The sequence below is a fragment of the Podarcis raffonei genome, chromosome Z (assembly GCF_027172205.1).
Source record: "Podarcis raffonei isolate rPodRaf1 chromosome Z, rPodRaf1.pri, whole genome shotgun sequence".
In the NCBI taxonomy this organism is placed as follows: Eukaryota; Metazoa; Chordata; class Lepidosauria; order Squamata; family Lacertidae; genus Podarcis; species Podarcis raffonei.
The window spans coordinates 35,650,139-35,670,290 of NC_070621.1; the positions used below are offsets into that span (position 1 = coordinate 35,650,139).

General features: G+C 39.3%; 1 protein-coding gene across 6 annotated transcripts in view; it reads right to left on the reverse strand.

The window, feature by feature from the left end:
- DIAPH2 (diaphanous related formin 2) overlaps window positions 1–20,152 on the reverse strand; it is a 343,566-nt gene that overhangs the window by 241,968 nt on the left and 81,446 nt on the right. For all 6 annotated transcript variants that reach the window (XM_053374498.1, XM_053374497.1, XM_053374496.1 and 3 more), the window contains 6 exons: window positions 19,489–19,605; window positions 18,758–18,876; window positions 17,800–17,864; window positions 13,057–13,161; window positions 10,758–11,087; window positions 7,772–7,886 (listed from right to left, as the gene is read on the reverse strand). In XM_053374498.1, coding sequence (XP_053230473.1) covers window positions 7,772–7,886; window positions 10,758–11,087; window positions 13,057–13,161; window positions 17,800–17,864; window positions 18,758–18,876; window positions 19,489–19,605 — 851 coding nt within the window. The remainder of the gene's footprint in view (window positions 1–7,771; window positions 7,887–10,757; window positions 11,088–13,056; window positions 13,162–17,799; window positions 17,865–18,757; window positions 18,877–19,488; window positions 19,606–20,152) is intronic.

Genomic DNA, 20,152 nt, shown 5'->3' on the forward strand with positions numbered 1-20,152 from the left:
TAGTTTCACTCACCCTCTAGAAACTGGCAATGGAACTTTGTCCTTATGCACAGCTATTAAAGGCTTTTATAGATCAATTACTATCTTTCCTGATCTACAGTACACAAAATTAATTTCTTCAGAGTATCACTATTCTTCACTAGCAGAATACACAACCTAAATTACAAGAGCCAAAAATTAACACAATCCTTTTTGTTCAATTGTTCAACTGGTTTAAGTACAGACTTAAACCAACATAAGTCTTTATGTTAGGTCTCTTTCAAGTCAACCAAACTGCTAGACATTATTTTTAAGCGACACTGTCAGCTAGCATTTGGCTACATCACTAATTTCTGTCAACATATTCCCGAAAAAATGGCCTAATAGAATTATTGACCTTCAAAGATGAGTTTAAATACATCAAGAACTCTTCTGACACAACATTTCACAAGGTGTGACATTTCACAAGGTCATTAGTTAAAAGGATAAAGAATACTGTAGCTTGTAAAGTCATAATGTTGCCTTTATTAAATCATGCACAATTAAAATTAATAAGGTCAAACATAATTCAGGTCCCCATCACCTCCCCCACTAGAATTATTTAAACTGCATTAAAATATGATACTTCCCCAATAAAACAATCAATTTTAAAGTTTTCAATAAAAATAAGAGCTTGATCAACTCCATGACACAAGCTGTTGTAGGATTCGCAATGCAATCCTGTACACAGTATCATGTAATCATGGAAACTACCAAGGGTCATGTAGACCAAACTCCTGCAAAGCAGGAATCACAACTAGACAGTATTCTGAAGAGAAATATTTAATTGGCTTACTGATCAGTTTCAGGCAGCTGAAGGTTCACTGCTATGGACCTCCAGTTGCTACTGGACTCAAGTCTCATCAGCCTAGGCAGCATGGCTGGTAGTTAGAGATAACAGGAGCTAACATGTGAAGCAGTATTGAACAGCAGGTGCAATGAAGCTGTATCTTAGTGTACTTCTAACAGACCCAGATAATTGCTACTTTTAAGCCTCTACTCTTTTTCAGAAACCAAAAAAAATACAATAGTCAGAACTATGTCTAAGAACGGAAACCTGCTTTGTGAATATGCATCAAGCTTATTCCATAAGTCTTGTGACTTAGCCAATCTCAATTATTAAGAACTATGCATCAGATAGCAATTATTGAAAGATTGATAAGTTAAACAGAAACCACTTAACAGTCAATTTTGCCTGCCCTATTGTCACCAACACATTTTGCACATTTAAATCCATTCCTGTTAATTATAAGGTTGGTTTCATTCAATTATATCATATTCTAAATCCAAAGAGAATAGCTCCAGAAGCACACACACCCTTGGTCATTTGCATTCTTCCAGAAAGGTAAACTGTTCAGTTATCTGCTGAGACAAAGCAGATCTTTCCTCCTTTCAGAGTCACTCCCACAGTGATAGGTGATTGTATGTATGATGTAATTGCCTTCCTACCAGAAAAAAAATAAGTATATACCAGAAAATGAAATATTTATTATTAAAAATAAATTATAAACATACTAAATAGGTTCTCACCAACTTATAATAAAATGATCTTAGTGTATAAAAAAGATTTGTTTAAAAAGCCCTAAAATACCAACCACTAGTCACATGTATACCCTGTCACTGAAGCCATCACTTTCCAGGATTACGCCTTGTCATTTGGAAGCAAGGTTTACCCATGTGGCACCATCCCAGTTGTTCCAGTTTCTTATCCAGAAGCAAGCCCATCTACAACCAGTTGTACAGGGGAAGTGCCATAAATCTTGTCATACCCTAACCCTATGGTTCTTCCAAAGGTTGCTGTTCATTAGGTGCATCAGAAAAGGCTGAGGAAAGTAAGTCTGGTCTCCATCTGACAATCAACAATGGCCATGCTACTGCCTCTTCTCCAATTTTCTCCTGTAATGCCACTCACCAAGTTCTTTAAATAGTTTGGCAGAATCAAAGGAAGTTTGTTCACACATTCAAAGAGTGTTTTATATGGAGGAAGGGTCTTAATTACCAACTACAGTGGAACCTCGGGTTACATACACTTCAGGTTACATATACTTCAGGTTACAGACTCCGCTAACCCAGAAATAGTACCTCGGGTTAAGAACTTTGCTTCAGGATGAGAACAGAAATCACGCAGCAGTGGTGCGGCGGCAGCGGGAGGCCCCATTAGCTAAAGTGGTGCTTCAGGTTAAGAACAGTTTCAGGTTAAGAATGGACCTCCGGAACGAATTAAGTATGTAACCAGAGGTACCACTGTACTACTCTCTTCACCAACAAAAGAAACAGCAACCTATTACAGGCAGCGATAATTTTAGGCACGTCCAATTGGCACACAGGCGCGTGGGTACTTTTGGACCCAGAAGAAGGCAAAACAGAGCAAGATGGGGTGTGTTTATACACACTCTGCTGATGCACGCAGGTCCAGCAACAGAACTCCCATGCAAAATGGTCACCACCAGTGCTGAAACTAGAAGGTCTTACAGAAGGAATGCTATATGGTATGGAGTCTGCTGTTCAAAACAGACAGAAAACTCTAAACTCCTTCAATGTGTCTAACACAATTCTTCAGAACTTCCCCTTTTTATTTTACTTATTTCCTGAGTAATTGGGATTCCGCCCCCTCCCCTTATGATTTCATACTTGAAACAAGTTTATCAAATGAGGTACGTCCCTTCTGCTTCTACCAGTGCCCATGTCAATTGTTTCTGCTATTGTTTCTAAAAGTGTTCTGTATGTATCTGACCTAAGTGTTTCCATAATTTGCCAATCATAATATTTTACCATGAGTTCCACATCAAAGTAAACAACTTCTGTGCATGCATACTAGAAAAGGCTTTTCTGGCAAAAAGTAAAAGTGAACATCAGATATCTGCAAAAGTTCAATCAGGTTGGGACAAGAGTGCAATGACGAGATGAAGGTAACCCCTGCATGTTACTGTAATTTGCAATCACAGTTGTAATGAGTTTATAAATATAAAATGAAAATTTGCAAATGAACTGAAGTCTACACTGTGTTCCCACACTTGTAACTGTATTAAAAAGGTGCAAGGATTTTCCACTTTTCACTGAATGGGAAGCCTGGGAAGCCTGAACAGGAAGCTAAAATTCAGTTTGTTACACACACACACACACACACACACACACAAAGCCACACACCCCTAGCTGACAGTTAAGCAAGCAAAGATTAAATAAAATCAATAAAAGAATTAAGAGTGCTTAACTCTATATCTCAGGTTACATAAACTGTATAGACAAACATATGTTCTCACACACTAGTGAGCTGCTCTCCCCTCCCCCTAATATTATTTTGTTATTATTCTTGGTTTTTTTAAAGCCCAAAAGTCATTTAAAAAAATTACGATGAGGATTCAAATGCTATGATTCTAATTCCCCCCATCATTCAGCTGAAAGGTGACACACAGTTAAAAATAAATTTCACATATTTGTCAGTCAAGACCTTCTTTATAATCTTGCATTCATCTGTATTAGTGCAGATTCATAAAGAAAACAGCAGACGTTTATGGTCCCCCTTGATAGGGGAAAAAACAACAACAGATATTTCCACTTCACTGTACAGAACACAAGGAAAATACATCAATGTATTTGTCTGAACCGAGTTTCAGACTTTTCAAGATGCAACATTACAAATAATTGTAGCTATCAATCTTGGCATCACAAAAACGTGCCTTTGGAACAACTAAACCCATGGCAGCTATATCTAGTTTCCAAACTTGCTGACTGCCCTGAGATACAAGTTAAGGCTTCTGGCATCATTTAGTTCCACTTCTCTATTCACCAAGCTATAAATGTACCTTCAAATAAGTCAAATAAGTCAGTTGAAAGCAATATAAAATTGTGTCTGCTGAATTTATTTAAGAGGCACATAGTTCTTGTAGACATAGTCACGTGAATACACAGGTTTAGGAATGATAATGAAATTTAACACTCAGGTTACCACTCCCAACATGGTATATTATAACAAAATTATTAAGTCTGTAGGTAGGCAACATTTTGTTTATAATAACTATTTAAAAATTCTTGTTTTGTGGTACTTAATGAACAACATTTGAAAGTCAATGAGTAATGGTAAATTAGTAACATAGCCAAATTAAAAGTGGCTAATAAAAAGGTTATAGATGTAGTAAAGGCAGATGTGAACATTCAGGGTAATCCTTCCTGGTTTTCCAGCAATACCATATCACAGCTTGAAATCTGACAGACAACATCTGCTGCAATCGAAACTGTGGTAAAAATAATTTTAGCAGCATTTTTACTGTTGCAGGTTGTTGTTTTTAATATTTCACTGCAATTCCACTGCTAAAACGCTTCCATCGTGGCCATCAGTTTATTAGACCTGTTAGTGCTCAACTTCTTGTCACTTCCTTAACTATTACCAACCATAAATCTCACCCAGCTGAAATACTTCTTCTGGGTTAACTTTAATGTATGGTTATCATTTAATCCCTCATAATATAGCCAACAAATCAGACCTCAAGGATTTGATGATGTCTCCATTTACATTTTCAACAGGGATAAGTATAAGGCGATTTGGATATAACATAGGAAAAGGGGGAGAGAAGAGAACTAGACAGGAAGGGGGGGGGAAACTAAGCCTAAATTAGAGTTTGATATATTACTATTGCATTCAGTAGAGATCTCTTAACTGAATTTGACTGGAGAAGCAATGCTGCAACAAACCTGACAACATTTGACAGTTATTTGCCTTAGCCATGTAGAGGAAATTCATGTCTAGCATACCCCAGGAGCACAATTACTATGCTGTTATGCAATTTACACAAAAATATGCCTTGTGTCCAAAGGCTAGAATAAGCAAATTTGAAATCATTGTACTTCATATCTTATGATACTCACTAAAAGCTTATTAAAACCTATTTCTGGTGTCTGTTTATCACCCAGGAAACCCAATTTGGATCTACATGAGAAGAGACTGAAAGGCCTCTATCAGGAAATATGAAAATAAAGGCTTCACTCCAAGTATTTTAACCGTATTGCAACTGCAGAATTCTATAATGCTCTATTTGAGAATTATACACATAAATTAATCCTCACCTTTACATTCACTCAAACACCAACATAGCCCTTTCTCCTCCAACAGATTCTATAAAACATTCCTGCCCCATAACCTTGGCTTTTCAAGCTCTACAACCCTTAGCAGTTGGAAAGTCTAGTTGGAATCGGTCTGTCTTGAGAGACAACCAAGTGTGCCTCTAGGAGTTAGGTCAAACTACTGGGTTAGCAGCACCAAAGCAGCTGGTTTTTTCCCCTGGGGGTACTCAAGGGTACCGGCACCTGTTTTTTGTTTTTCAAAAGTGTGGCACTTACTGTAACAACTTCATGGTGAGTACCAGCATGTATTTTTCTAGAAAAAAACACTGCATCAAAAGTGACCTCTCCAGGGCGCAAGCCTGGGAATGTGTAAGAAGGTCCTGGGCTGCCCAGACAACAATATCCCCCTCTCAACCTTGCTGATGTGGTCCAAAGGAAAACAGAACAATACATGGGGAACTACTTAGCTAAAGGAGTTGTCCAAAGCACCATCCAGCCATCTTAGGGACTCCACTTTGGATTTCTTTAGGATTTACTCCTTAGCCTTTTCTTCTCTTGGAGATGACCCACAAGGAAGTGGAGGCTTAAGATCAGTTTTCCTTCTCCCAGGTGGGCTACTTTCTCAGGTTGACAAGCCCCATCTGCCCCTCACTTCCCTCTAAAGCAGTGTTTCCCAAACAGGAGTCATATGGCCCCCTGGGGGCCCCCTAGGATATTCCAAGGGGGGCACAGGTAAAAAATTGCATAAATGGGGGGCCACACCACGAGCCTAGGGGGCCACAGGGGGAAGTGAGAAGTGAAGGAAAAAAACACTTTTTAAAATTAAAAAATCCTGATTGGCAGGCTATCCGCTTGGCCAATCACAAGCGGGTTAAGGGGCAGCCCACCAGGGCCTAGGGCTCCTTTTTGTCGCATGTATTTTTATGGAGCAGTCCTGGTTTGTTTCCAGCAGGAGAAGGCGATTTCTGAGGCTCACATTTAGACCAGCAGAGCCCATGATCCAGAACCCCAGGTCAGGTAAGTGTGGTAGTGAGGTGGCAATGGGTAGGGCTGAGTGAGCCAGAGCTGCTTGCTGCTGCCACCAGTGCTGGGCTGGGTGGCAGCCTGGGCCTGACTCCTCAAGGTACGGGGTACAATCCACCCCAGCGCCTAGCAGATCAGGCCTTCAGATGTTTCCCAACCTTTTGGGAACCTTCCCAACCTTGCAGAGCAACCACCCAGCTCTACAAGGAATGGGTTAAAATGCACCCCAGCACCACTCAAGCAGGGTCATTTGGTGCTGCTGACTTGCATCTAGTAAATAACTAAGTGTCTACTCAGAAGAGTTCAGTGGGCCTTGCTACCAGGTAAGGGTGTGTGGGGCTATAGGCAGCCAGGGCTCCTCCAGATTACAAGATCGTTTTGGGTCAGGTCAGTGAGGACCACTTGCTTTTTAAAATTATTCCATATATCAGAACTTTCTGTGCACCTTTTGGACTGAACTCCCCTTCCTTGGAGGTTTCTGGACTCTCCTTCCTTGGAGGATTCTAAGTAGAAGTTGGATGGCCACCTGCCATGGATGCTTTACCTGAGTTTCCTATGTTGCAGGGGGCTGCACTAGAAAGATGACCCTTGGGGTCCCTTCCAAATCTCTGATTCCATGTTTATCTGCTTCAACAATATTTCATTATGTTCCTATCATTTTATGCAACTGTATTTTGTATAAATTATAAAAAATATAAATAAAACATGTTATGTTTACAAACAAAACATTTAAATATATACCTTTCTACCATTGGGGGGCATAGGCATAGCCAGGATTTTTGTTAGGGGGCAGGCTTTTGTTAGGGGGGGCAGAACCTCAGGTGTGTATTGATTTGTATTTATTTTTACTTATTGGAGGGCAGATTCCCACCCACCCACCCACCTACCTTTGGCTATGCCCATGGGGGGCACAGGAAGGAAACAAGGTCGGAAGGGGGCCATGGTCAGAAAAAGGTTGGGAAACTCTGCTCTAAAGCACAAGAAACCACTTTCTTGAACACTGGACCTACTATCGGTCTCAACTGCTGGAGCCTGTCCTTGCATGAAAGGGAAGTTCCTAACTCACTGAGGGTTTGAGACACATTAGCTACTCTCACCTGGTTTAGCAGGTTATTTAGGGTTTTAGAGGAGTGGTAGAACCTCTGGTGGAACAACATGTTGTGTTCCTTCTGGGGTAGTTTGTATCCCTTTGGTCTCCACCCTGCACTCAGCTCTCACCTGTGGCTCCCAGAAGCTGTCAGAATGCAACAGCAGCCACACCCTGGGAATAACTGCCTTTTCTTTCCCTTTGTCCTTTATGCTAGGACTCCCTTCCATAGCACAGGTGATTCATGTTTACTTTAGAATGCTTCCTCAAAACTCTGTTTGATCTTTTGCTTAACCACTCAGTCAATTTAACCTAGATCAACTAAGCCTGACTACATTACTCTGAACTTACACATATTCTGTACCTGTTACCCTACCTGCATCTCCTTCATTCTTTCCTGTTATCTTCCCCTTTTAAATGTAGACTGTATGAATCTTGGAATTATTGCCCAATGGTATGTATTTATTTATTGCTTATGTTACTTTTTAAAACACCATGCACACTAATGGTATAACAATATTAAAAGCAAAAAATTACATATCTATTATTCACAGACTATTTAGGGGAAAAGAACGAAGTACCTACCCTTCATGTGTGTAGCAAAAGTGAGAGCCAGCTTTGCAAACAGATCTGGGTTTTCAAATTTTTCTTCTTTTGCTTTTATCCAAAAACAATTCTCTGTTATTTCCTGTGGTTCAACCTGAAATAAAATTTGTTAGGTGCTTAGTGACTGTGCAATCATCAGTTAAGTACAATGCATGACAATGACAAGATGTAAGCCACAAAATCGAACAGGAAATTTTTAGAAAGCAGTATTTCAACTTCGAACTTCTTCATCAAACAAAAGAGAAGTGGGAGTGTAAGCATAAAGAGGTAAGTTTTCACAAAAATAGTGCAACAGACTTGGAAAGAGTACGGAACTGGCACCTTCTGATGCTTTTTAATGAAGGTGAAAAAATTGATCTGAGCCCTTTCCTTTCACAAGTTTTCAGAATGAAGACTGAACTTTTCCTGAGTAGGAAGAGGTTAACCTGTGCCCCACTAGGTGTTGTTGGACTACAACTTCAATCACTGATCACTGGTACTGGTGGCTAAGGCTGATAGTAAATGTAGTCCAACAACATATGGAGGGCACACTGAACAGTCCCATCCAAAAGAGCTCATTGTGTTCCTATATTGTACAATAATTTTATGTGCAGATAAAATGAAGATCTATTCAAATGCATTTCTCTGAACATATTGAATAAGATAATAATACATGGTGTTTATAAATCAGAACCCTAAGCCTGACAGAATGTTAAGAGTAATGTGTTATGCCATGCATTCCTAATGTATATAAACTTCAGAAAGGATTACCTTCAAAAGTGTCATTAGATTAAATTTCTGTCCTGAAGTTATATAAAATCATGCACATAAATATCAACATCCTCCGCCTCAGCTACTAGACTAGAATGAAAAGCAATAAACCTATTTATAAAAACAACCTATATCAGTGAAGTGAACCTCACAATGGTGAACAAAGAAATCATATAACTGTGCTGTGCAATAATCAAAGAAAATGTCCACATTTTATTTTGAAAGGGACAAAATATGTGGATATGGTTCTAAAAATAAAAAATAAAAAATGCAGCTGTCCTCCTTAAATAGACAAGACAGCCTATGTCAGGCTAAAAAGTTAACTACCTTCCTTTAGTGCAGATATAATGAAAACTGTTTATGATGGCTTTGTAAAATGCTGCTATTGCTCTTGTAATTTTCACTCTTTAAATATATTCAGATGGAAAATGTCTAAGTCATACCAAAGTTCATAAATTTTGGAAACAATTTGTTTACAGAAATCAGTGCACTTGTACGTAAAAATGTGATCCTGGCCCCTAAACTACGGATTTTGCTTATTTTGTATAAAGGTAATGCAGATATGTAAACAGTTAATTGTACATATATCTACTTATTTGGAAATTGCTCAGAGCTGGAAAGATGCTTCATGATATACATTAGAAACATGGTTCAATAAAGTTATGTCCATTGCTATCGCGGATAGATAGATATATTCAAGTACCAAGGGTGATTATAATCCTTCTAATTTCACATTTATTTGGGGGGTTATTAAGTATATGACATCACAGTAACACAGGTAGCAAATCCCCTTGAAATAAAATTTTATTTGTTGATGTCTATAAACAGGCAACACCTTTTTCTTTTCCCCCATTTCCTTCATTGCACAATGTAAGTTGTATGGGTTTTTTCAAAAGTATCTTATTGATATTCCGTTACGAATTAATTGCATAAATAAAAGTAGAGAAGAGAATAATAGCAACAATAACAGGAAGTCATTAGTGTACAGTGTCATCAAAAAAGGGGGGGGCGAAATAGAACAGAAGCAATCCCAGTTGTGGTTCATTGGATGTAGGTGTCAGATTAAAGTGTCATTCCATCTGCAATGTTCTGTGTGATGCTGGTGGATGAAAGTCATGCTCAATAGTTTGTGCATATTAAATAAAAGGATAAAAGGTAAAGGTAAAGGGACCCCTGACCATTAGGTCTAGTCGTGACCGACTCTGGAGTTGCGGCGCTCATCTTGCTTTATTGGCCGAGGTAGCCGGCATACAGCTTCCTGGTCATGTGGCCAGAATGACTAAGCTGCTTCTGGCAAACCAGAGCAGTGCACAGAAACACCATTTACCTCCCTGCTGGAGCGGTACCTATTTATCTACTTGCACTCTGACGTGCTTTTGAACTGCTAGGTTGGCAGGAGCAGGGACTGAGCAACGGGAGCTCACCCCGTCGCAGGGATTCGAACTGCCAAGCTTCTGATCGGCAAGTCCTAGGCTCTGTGGTTTAACCCACAGCGCCACTCGCGTCCCAATAAAAGGATACTATGTTGCATAGAAGTTTGTGTTTTCTTTCCAGTATGGTGCTCTCATTGTAAAGCTTGTCCATAAGTACAGTCCCCTGTCTGTGATAGCCAGGCTTCAAAGAGATTTGCATTAAGGGTCCTCCAATACCTGACAATTATTAATCTGGCAGCAGTTCACAAATAGGTAATGAGATATTTATTAGGCATTCCTTGGATTTCTAAAGGAAAATAAGATAATAGTGCTATTTGGGGGTTTGATTAGACCATAAATTGTGTTTTTATATCCCATTTATAATTTTATAATTGTATTCATTTCATTTCATTTCATTTTTATTTTTGTTTGGCTTTACTATCAAAAGCTCATTGTGATGAGCTTATATTATTTTGTTGTTAATTCTTGTTTTTATCTTCAAGTGCATTGTGATATTGTTGTTCAATAATATTTTTAATTAAGTTATGTTTCCACAGGTATGCACAGCACTTCCTACAGCTATCACTACTCTTAAGAAAAAGTGTCCCAAATCCCTTCAGATTACTCCATCCTACAAATGAGTTTTAAAGGTTAACAAATTGCGACTATTGAAAATTTATCAGCCCTAAAATTAGAAAGAGTTTAAATTCTAGAATTCTTATGTTCAAAACGAAATTCCTGCCATTCTTTCCTTTAAAGATCATAAAAGTGGTGAAAATATTGGTGAACTTAAATTTATATACCTTTGCCCAGTTGATTCTCTTCATAGACACTTCAGGGTTGTACTTCTTCTTCTGTTTCATTCCAAAAGGCAGGGCTGGTGCAGCTCCTATAGGTGGAATCCCTCCAAACGGAGGAGGAGGTGGTGGTGGTCCACCAAACATAGGTGGAGGTGGAGGTGGTATAGACCCTCCAGGCAAAGGAGGTGGTGGAGGTGGAATACCACCAGGAAGTGGTGGTGGTGGTGGAGGAGGAGGTGGTGCTGCAGAGGCTAAACCACCTGGAAGAGGAGGTGGTGGTGGTGGCGGAGGTGGTACTCCTGCAGGTGGTGAGCCACTTGAAGACACAGGAGCCTGCAAAATAAGCATGTTTTAGATCTGAGGGTTGAAAAAGGGAACAGAGAAAATGCTGGCCACACAAGAGACACCAGAGGCATCAAGTAAATTCTCATGTAAATGACAACCTGCATATTACGAGAACCAGAACATTTTTCCATGTTTCCCAGATTGCTCATGTAAGCAAGGTTGTTCCAACTATATTCTATTCTACATTGCTGAAGGATTTCACAGAGATGAAACCCATAATGAAAAAGAATGTGGTCTTTACCAAGGGGGGATGGAATCATTTTCAAATCAGTATGAGTCATTTAAAAGAAATGGGTTATATTTTTGGCACTACATTAGTAAGCGCCATATGCAACTTTTTAAAGAGTTTCTTCATATTAAAATAGATCAAGAGAATTAATGAAGTGACATTTGAAAACAAGAAAAAAAGGTCCATTAACAAAATACTTTCCAAGGGCTTAAGATATTTTTATCTGTGTGGTATTCATAGAACTGTTAAAAAGGAAGCCAAATGGCTGAAACCGAATTATCATCTTAAGGTTCCCATATTCAAATATTCACTACCTCAGAAAATCCATCTTCAAAATGATGTTAACTGTGCAGGCTGAGAAATTAGGAAGAGGATCTGGCTCTTGGCTGTGATGCTTAAAAATGTTCACTTCTACTGACAAGATAACACCAGGGAAGTTTATTATCTGTTCTAATATAAGCTTTCAGCAATACCATTTGAGTGAGGCCTTGGTCAAAATACCACATAACATGGTACCACTAGGATAAAAAGTCATAAATTAGAAATCTACTCTCCAGACTTCTCCGTCTAGAATAAACTTCACTAGAGCAAGTGATTTTCTACCAGCAGACTCCAAATAGCTGAACTTTCAAACTTTTATTTTTCAACTCTTCCTTTAAAAGAAAAGACAGTCTGTCCTATGATTCTACCCTCTTATCTCTAAATAGAGATATGATTTCTATAACTGGTATACCTTCTGTGTCCTGTGTACTGTGTACTGTGTACACACAGTACCCAGCTGACACTAAATGTTAACTAACAGTGGCACAGAGACAATTCTGCTTCTTAGGGATTTAGTAAGCATTTGAGCTCATTAATATGACCAACAAAATTTCTCCATACCACCAACTGTATTTAAAGTGCCCAAAAGAAGTTATCTTCTGTAATATCCTCTCAGTGCAAGTGAATCAAACATAAATTTTCATTTACAGTTTGCATTATATGCCTTAAGCAACACTCATTTCCGGAGAAGTTACACTAAGCTTTCTAACCAACAAGCACATTAAAAGAATAAAACAAACATCATCGCAAAACCAAAATGCACATAAAAGAGTGTTGGCAGTTGCTTACAGAATATCTTCAAATATGGAAGAGTCTTGTGTTTCCAAGATGATCCAGTGTTCATGTTTTAATGCCACAGATGTGACTATTGCTTACAGAGCAATCAGAAAGGGCCATAAAATTCAATAAAGAAGCATATTTGTACATGATTTCTTCTTTCAGCCAAAGTGATTCAGGGTCGTATCAGAGCTAAAGTGCATCCTCCTCCCCAATTTATTTAAATAGAGTAGTGGTTAAGGTGTTGGACTAACATAGATTCACATCCACACTCACCCATGAAGCTTACTTAGTGGGTTACTTTGGGTAGTTACTCATTCTTTCAGCCTAACCTATCTCACAGTGTTGCTGTAAGAATAGAAGGGGTGGGGGGAGGTAGCATGTATGCTGCCTTGAGATCATTAGGTAAATTTTGTAAGATGACCAGTCAGTGATGCTCCTGCTCACACATAGACCAGTAGAAGGAACCAGTCACACTGTCTGATTTGAAACAGTGATGCAATATTTCTCCTGCCACCTATCTTTAGCCCACTGCTAGTAATTTCCCCATAATTTTTTAAAAGTTAATTCCATACTTCCCCAAAGTAGAACACATTTTGAAAACATGTAAAATCCATCTTGTTATATTACCTGGGTTTGTAACTGCTGGATTTGAGTTTCAAGTTCTTTGATTTTCTCTTCTCGTTTTTGAAGCTCAGCCTGTGCCTCCTGTCGAGCTGAGAATTCTTCATCAAACTGCAATGATCACCAACATAGAAGCAGTCATCCATCTTTGTCCAAACATAATGCTTTAACTTTCACAAGGGTGTTATATAGATTGAGTAAAATAATAGAAGCCTGCTAGGCTTCCTAGACTAGCCAAATATTTTTTTCTCCAATTTTCCTGGGCTTAAAGCATTCACACCAATGAATATCTAGAGTCAGCTTCTCACACATTCCTGTCAACTTGCAGGTACACAAGACTCAACATCTTAGGCATTTTCATTAGAATCTGCATAATCTTAAGGACCTGCTTTTAAAACTTAATATTATGCATATAAATGCTGTAATATTTAAAATACTAAAAGGGCAGATTTACTTCAGTCCACTTCCTCCAAAAACATTTGACAGATTTACCTCAGTCCTCTTCCCCCTGAAACATTTTGGTCCTAATCAAAAAGACTAGAAGTGCAGAGGAATCTTATCACTTGCTATAGAATGTCCATTCCCACAGAACTTGCTGGGAGCAGCAGTTGAGGCCCTGGCGCAGAATGGCAGAGCTTGTTTCCCTTTTCAGGCTTTGGTGTCATGGAAGGGGGCACTTCTGGTTCCTTTTGGCACACCAACAGACAGGTGCTCACTTGCAAGTCTCACCAGTAGGTGAGCTGGAGGATGTGGCTGGGGAGCAGACCTGAGTAAGAACTTATTCCTTCTGGTTCGCTCTATCAGCCACACCAGGACTCTTCCAGTTAGTCAGTGCTGGATTTCCTACCTTCCCTGTCTTATTTCTATGGTTTGCAGGCTACCTAAAGGTGAGCAGGTAAGCCCTGGATGGATCTTGTTATGGATTTTATCAGTTGCTATATTCAGGGCCAGGGAGAAATTTTCCCTGAAGACAAATTGGGCCTGTCTGCTGGTTTCATCTACCTCATAGCAATTGCCACAAACTTGCAGGCAGAAATGCATTGGGTTGCATCCTTAGGCCAGGTGGGTGGAGGGTGGGCCCCGTTTGCCCTGCAGTCGTGGGGTATCTCCTTAAGGGAACCTGGGGACACTTCTTGTACAGATTCCCAGCTCAGGGGTTAACAGGCCTTATCACCTCCACTGAGTGATCTTAGTGGTCACTAAGAGGCACTGCACAACACAGGATGACTCTTAACTTGGTCAACTCTATACTTAACCAGCAGTTTGGCTGGTTGATTTCAGTATATATACACCCAATACCTATGCCAAACCATCTGACACCTGTAACCAATAAAACTGTGGCCTTTTCAGTCCCAATATTGTTACCCCATGTACTTTGTTGATGTTATTATTCCAACCCCTGCCACTGGCTCCACTCTGCCTGGGCCTACAATGTGAAAACTTTATGACCACACAGGGAACGGACCATGATATGGGGAAAACAGTTCTAAATTTACTTCCTCCCAACCTGTAATGGGGTGGGGCTGTCACTTCAACTGTGTTCAGTTAAATAAACAATACATGTACAACCTTCCACAGCCTTTTGTTTACATCTGTATTTGAACAGCAGACAATCTTCTAGATAATGCTAGGCAGAACTGAGTGAGAGTATGAATGCATGTGTTTGTCATGTACACAAACAAAACAAATAGAATGTTGTTATACTTGTTTAGTTAATGTCATTTTCTTTCCATCATAAGGTAGGTTGTTCTGCTAGTATGAAAATCCAAAGCTTTTATGTGATGCAAATATACTTTGCAATTAAAAGAAGTAAATTTTCTTATAGGCTATCTTTAAAACTAGTTAAATTTGATTTTCATAGATTTTCATTTGAAAAGTGGAAGTCTAAATACACAAAAAAATGGTGTGTTGGTGTTTTTTCAAGTTCTGTAGCTTTCAAGGGTGATGTACCATTATTCAAATTTACCAAATCTGCTCAGTTGTAGGAGCCACAAGTATATAATAATAGTTTCAATGGAAGAAGCATTCCCAGCATGAATAAGTGAGGACTTTAAAACTCAACAAACTTTGAAAGGAATACTGAAGCACATGTTTCCAATAACTCATAATAATCAAATTTGATCAATTTATTTTAGAAAACATGTTGAACTGGATGGTAGCTAATACATGAACAGTATCTTGAAAAGTGTTAATCCCTTTTCAATATGCTTATTTCTCTAGTACAGCAGATTTTTCAAATGCTTTATTCAAGATAAAGATGAATTAATAGAGAAGACTGCTGCCAGAAATATAGAGAGAAATAAAAAGACTGAGATTGTGGCAAAATAGCCTGTGCCATGATAAATTACCTCTACAAAATTTGCCATAGTACATGAACCTTTTTCAGATTATGTGTAACATTCTAGCAGTCAAATATATTGATCCCAAAAAAGCAGTATCTCTAAAAGATTTGTAGGTAGAACTTCAAAAGAAGAGAGTTAAGCTGATTGACTTAGCAAACTTTAACCACTCCTCTCCCCGCAAAAAAAACCCCCACAAACACATACCCCAACATAGAATATTAACCTAGTGAAATCAGAATGCAGTAGATGAATGGTTTTATACTGCTCTTTTTCAAGAAGTCCCCTAAATAAACTACTGTTGAACCTGCCCTTTCAACCTCCCTATGGGCTTATAGGGAATGATTCCATATAGCTAACACAGTACACGTGGTTGGCACAGCAAGGCAGCCAATAGGAGGCAAGTTAAAACTGCTTTGTTCAAAATGCAAAACTATCCTTCCTGGCCCTTCAGCATAGGAATAGCTCGAATTCCTCCATTTGATCAAAACTGACCAAGAAAAACAGAGTTTTCCCACCTGCTTATTAGACAAATTCAAACTGTGATGTGGGTCTCTTGCCAGGACCATTACATTTTGATCACAGTCAACCATGTCAGCGCTAGTCAGGAGAAATAGGCTACTTCATCCAGGGAGAAACCGGGGGGTTGGTCTGAGTGTTGCATCAGTATGCGGATGATACCCAGCTCTACTTCTCTTTTAAATCAGAACCAGTGAGGGCAGTGAATGTCCTGTGTGAGTTTCTGAAGGTGGTTAGAGGATGGATGGCAGCTACCAGACTGAGGTTGAATCCTGACAAGACAGAGGTACTGTTTTGGGGGGACAGGGGGCGGGCTGGTGTGTAGGACTCTCTGGTCCTGAATGGGATAGCTGTGCCCCTGAAGAACTAGGTGCGCAGTCTGGGAATCATTCTGGACTCACAGCTGTCCATGGAGGGGCACGTCAATTCTGAGACCCTACCAGAGTGGTGCATGCTCTGGTTATCTCCTACTTGGACTACTGCAATGTGCTCTATGTGGGGCTACCTTTGAAGGTTATTTGGAAACTACAACTAATCCAGAATGTGACAGCTAGACTAGTGACTGGGAGTGGCCACCAGGACCACATAATACCTGTCCTTAAAGACCTACATTAGCTCCCAGTAAGTTTCCAACACAATTCAAAGTGTTGGTGTTGTTGACCTTTAAAGCCCTAAATGGCCTTGGTCCAGTATACCTGAAGAAGCGTTTCCACCCTCATCATTCAGCTCCAAGGGCCTTCTGGCATTTCCCTCACTCTGAGAAGTGAGGTTGCAGGGAACCAGGCAGAGGGCCTTCTCGGTGGTGGCGCCTGCCCTGTGAAATGCCCTCCCATCAGTTGTCAAGGAAATAAACAACTAACTGACTTCAGATGTATAGAAGATATCTGAAGGCAACCCTGTATCAGGAAATTTAAAATGTCTAGTGTTTTACCATTTTTATGTGCTGTAAGCTGCGCAAAGTGGCTGGGGAAACCCAGTCAGTTATCAGGGTGTTGTTGTTGTTGTTGCTGCTGCTGCTGCTGTTCAGCCCAGGACCTCAATACCTCAAGGACCACTTCTCCTCATATGAACCGACTCAGACTCTGTAATAATCATCTAAGGCCCTTCTTTATGTGCCTGCTCCAGAGAATGGCAACACAAGAATGAGCCTTTTCTGTGACGGCTCCCTGTTTGTGGAATGCATTTTCTAGGGAGGCTTGCCTGGCGCCTTCATTACATATCTTTAGGCACCAGGCAAAAACATTTCTCTAAAACTAGGCCTTTGGCTGTTTAAACATTCTATGGCCTTTTAAATGTGTTTGTGGGAGGGGGTTATTAGCTTTGCTTTATTTTTGTTTGTATTATGCATTTTGTGTTGTAATTTTTATTTTTATTTTATGTTGTGAACCGGCTGAGATCTTTGGGTGTAGAGCGGTATAGAAATGTAATAAATAAATAATACATAAATGAAGTTCAGATAAAGAGTTCAAATTTGCCCTGTTTCAGGCACAGTTAATTTGCTAAATTTCAATTACAGTGGTATCTCGGGTTAAGTACTTAATTCGTTCCGGAGGTCCGTTCTTAACGTGAAGCACCACTTTAGCTAATGGGGCCTCCTGATGCCGCCATGCGATTTCTGTTCTCATCCTGAAGCAAAGTTCTTAACCTGAGGTAGTATTTCTGGGTTAGTGGAGTCTGTAACCTGAAGCGTATGTAACCTGAGGTACCACTGTATATCTATCTCCCACTTAAGATCCCAAGGCACATTACAACAATGTAGAAATACAATATGAAAAACTATTAAAACAATTTAAAATTAAAAAGAAACAGGTTGTAAGTGTCTATTAATTATGGGATCTCAGATTATAGAAAGAAAAAAGTGTTCAGTGCCAGAAATTTCCCTTGTACCTACCTTTTTGGAAAATTCTGAAGCTTTTTGCTCACTTTCTTCCACTTTTGCTTTGTCCACGCAGCAATCTAAGAAAATTAAACCATAAAGACCAATGCAAAATCCACTTTACAAGGCAAATATGCAGATGAGGTATACTGAATGAACACTGATTCTGAGCACAACAAACATTTTCAAAAATTTAACATTTCTTGATTCAATAAAGTTTAAAAAAATCATATTTTTAATTACAAATTCAACTTTGTAGCAATGTGAAGCTAACTGGACAGCACTAGTTCCTCATCGGCTGAGCAGAAAATTGCTTTATAAGAGATTTTTCTACCTAAAAAGTTTATGATCCAAAGTTCTGACATTTAACGAAAACATAATAGCCACTGAAGCATTCCTGTTCTCTATGAATGATACACATTTTTATCCAGGAGCACTTTCAACAACTTGTATTTGCCTATCATTACTCATATTTGAATCTTTCTATTCAGCTTGCTAACTAGTCAAACATGAATGGGGGGAGGGGGGCAAGCTCACACATTTTGGAAAAGCTACAGCATGGTACAATAGAGCCCACTGTAGTCCCTGCTAGCTGCTCCAATGCATGTGCATCTATTTCGGGTTTCACCTAACCAATAACACTGAATCAAGAGAATTTTGATATGCACATGAAACATTTGTAATAATAGAACAAACAGAAGGCCTCCATATAGAAGTACTGTGTGTGGCATAGATTCCACTAATTAAAAATCTAGAGCATAATCCACATAAAAAAATTAACCCCCTTTTATACATAGTGTTTTCAATAGAAGACTTATACATTCAACTCTCTACCAGAGGAAGAACAGAACTTAAAATGGCTTAACTTTGGTTGGAACATGCCTATACTACATAAATGGTGATCATGGGGTGGGGGGAGAGAATCCTTAAACAATAATTACTAAAATAGTGTAACATTATGATGCTCACATACCTACAAGGTGAGTGAAATCTACATCCAACCTTCCTCTACACTTGAAGTCAGGATCCATACCACTACAGTGCAATACTATCTGTGAAACGCATTCTTCTATTATCTTGTAATACTGAGGTCTGGTTGCCAAAAAAACACAAAAATGTATTGATTTTAATAACCAAGGCACTTTTTAAAATAAAGAAGAAACATTTTAGTCTACTTAATAACTGATGGAAGCTAGTCCATTTTCATACATAACAACTGAAGGGTTGCTGTTCTGTTTATGGTGGTATAATCCTGCAAATGTGCAAAAATTTTGCTTGCAGAGGATTTATCTAGGTTCAATATGCTATTTACCACTTCTCCGCTCGGTACAATTCCACAAAGTATACACGAAGCTATTACTGGAGATGGGAGACCCCAATCAAACCTTCCTGTCTGCTCCTCATGCCAAGAGGGAAGACTGGATGGCAACATAGAAGGAATAATCAGATGTCCTAATTCCCTAACAAATCCTCCATGTATGGGAGCTGTGGAACTACATCATTTTTCTAGGTCTGTAAACTATACGTAAATAAAGCTTTTCCGTACCTCATCCCCTTCCCAAAGAGCCTCACTTTTGTCCAGTGAATTGTATGCACTTGTACATACAAATAACGAGTAGTGTGACACTCTGTTATGTGAACACCAAATTTTAAACTGAAATTCAAAAATTGCTGACTTACTGGACATAAAAATCACTGACTTACCGAACATAATAATCATTCCTGATTAATAGAAAATGTTGTAAAATAGATAGGAAGTAGTTTTCAGATGCTGTTTCTCTCAGCATGTTATACAATAGGTGGTAGACCTCATTCACATCAGTACAAGGATTGTCAAGGAAATACCAAAATTGTTCTACAGAAAAACGCACCCATAAATTAACACTGCATTCTTGAAGATTAGGCCTAAAGAGCCCTTAAAATTTCTTCTGAGTGCAAGGCAGCATACAAGCCTTTCTGCACACCTAAAGTATCTATTTAGATCCCAAAATAACTATTCATGTAATGAATTACTATTCTTAATATTCCTCTTCATGGAATTTTGATTTTCTGCTACTCACAAACATGAAGCGTATAATTCACTATTAAAGACCTACATTGGCTCCCAGTACGTTTCCGAGCACAATTCAAAGTGTTGGTGCTGACCTTTAAAGCCCTAAACGGCCTCGGTCCAGTATACCTGAAGGAGCGTCTCCACCCCCATCATTCTGCCCGGACACTGAGGTCCAGCGCCGAGGGCCTTCTGGCGGTTCCCTCATTGCGAGAAGCAAAGCTACAGGGAACCAGGCAGAGGGCCTTCTCGGTAGTGGCGCCCGCCCTGTGGAATGCCCTTCCAGCAGATGTCAAAGAGATAAACAACTACCTGACA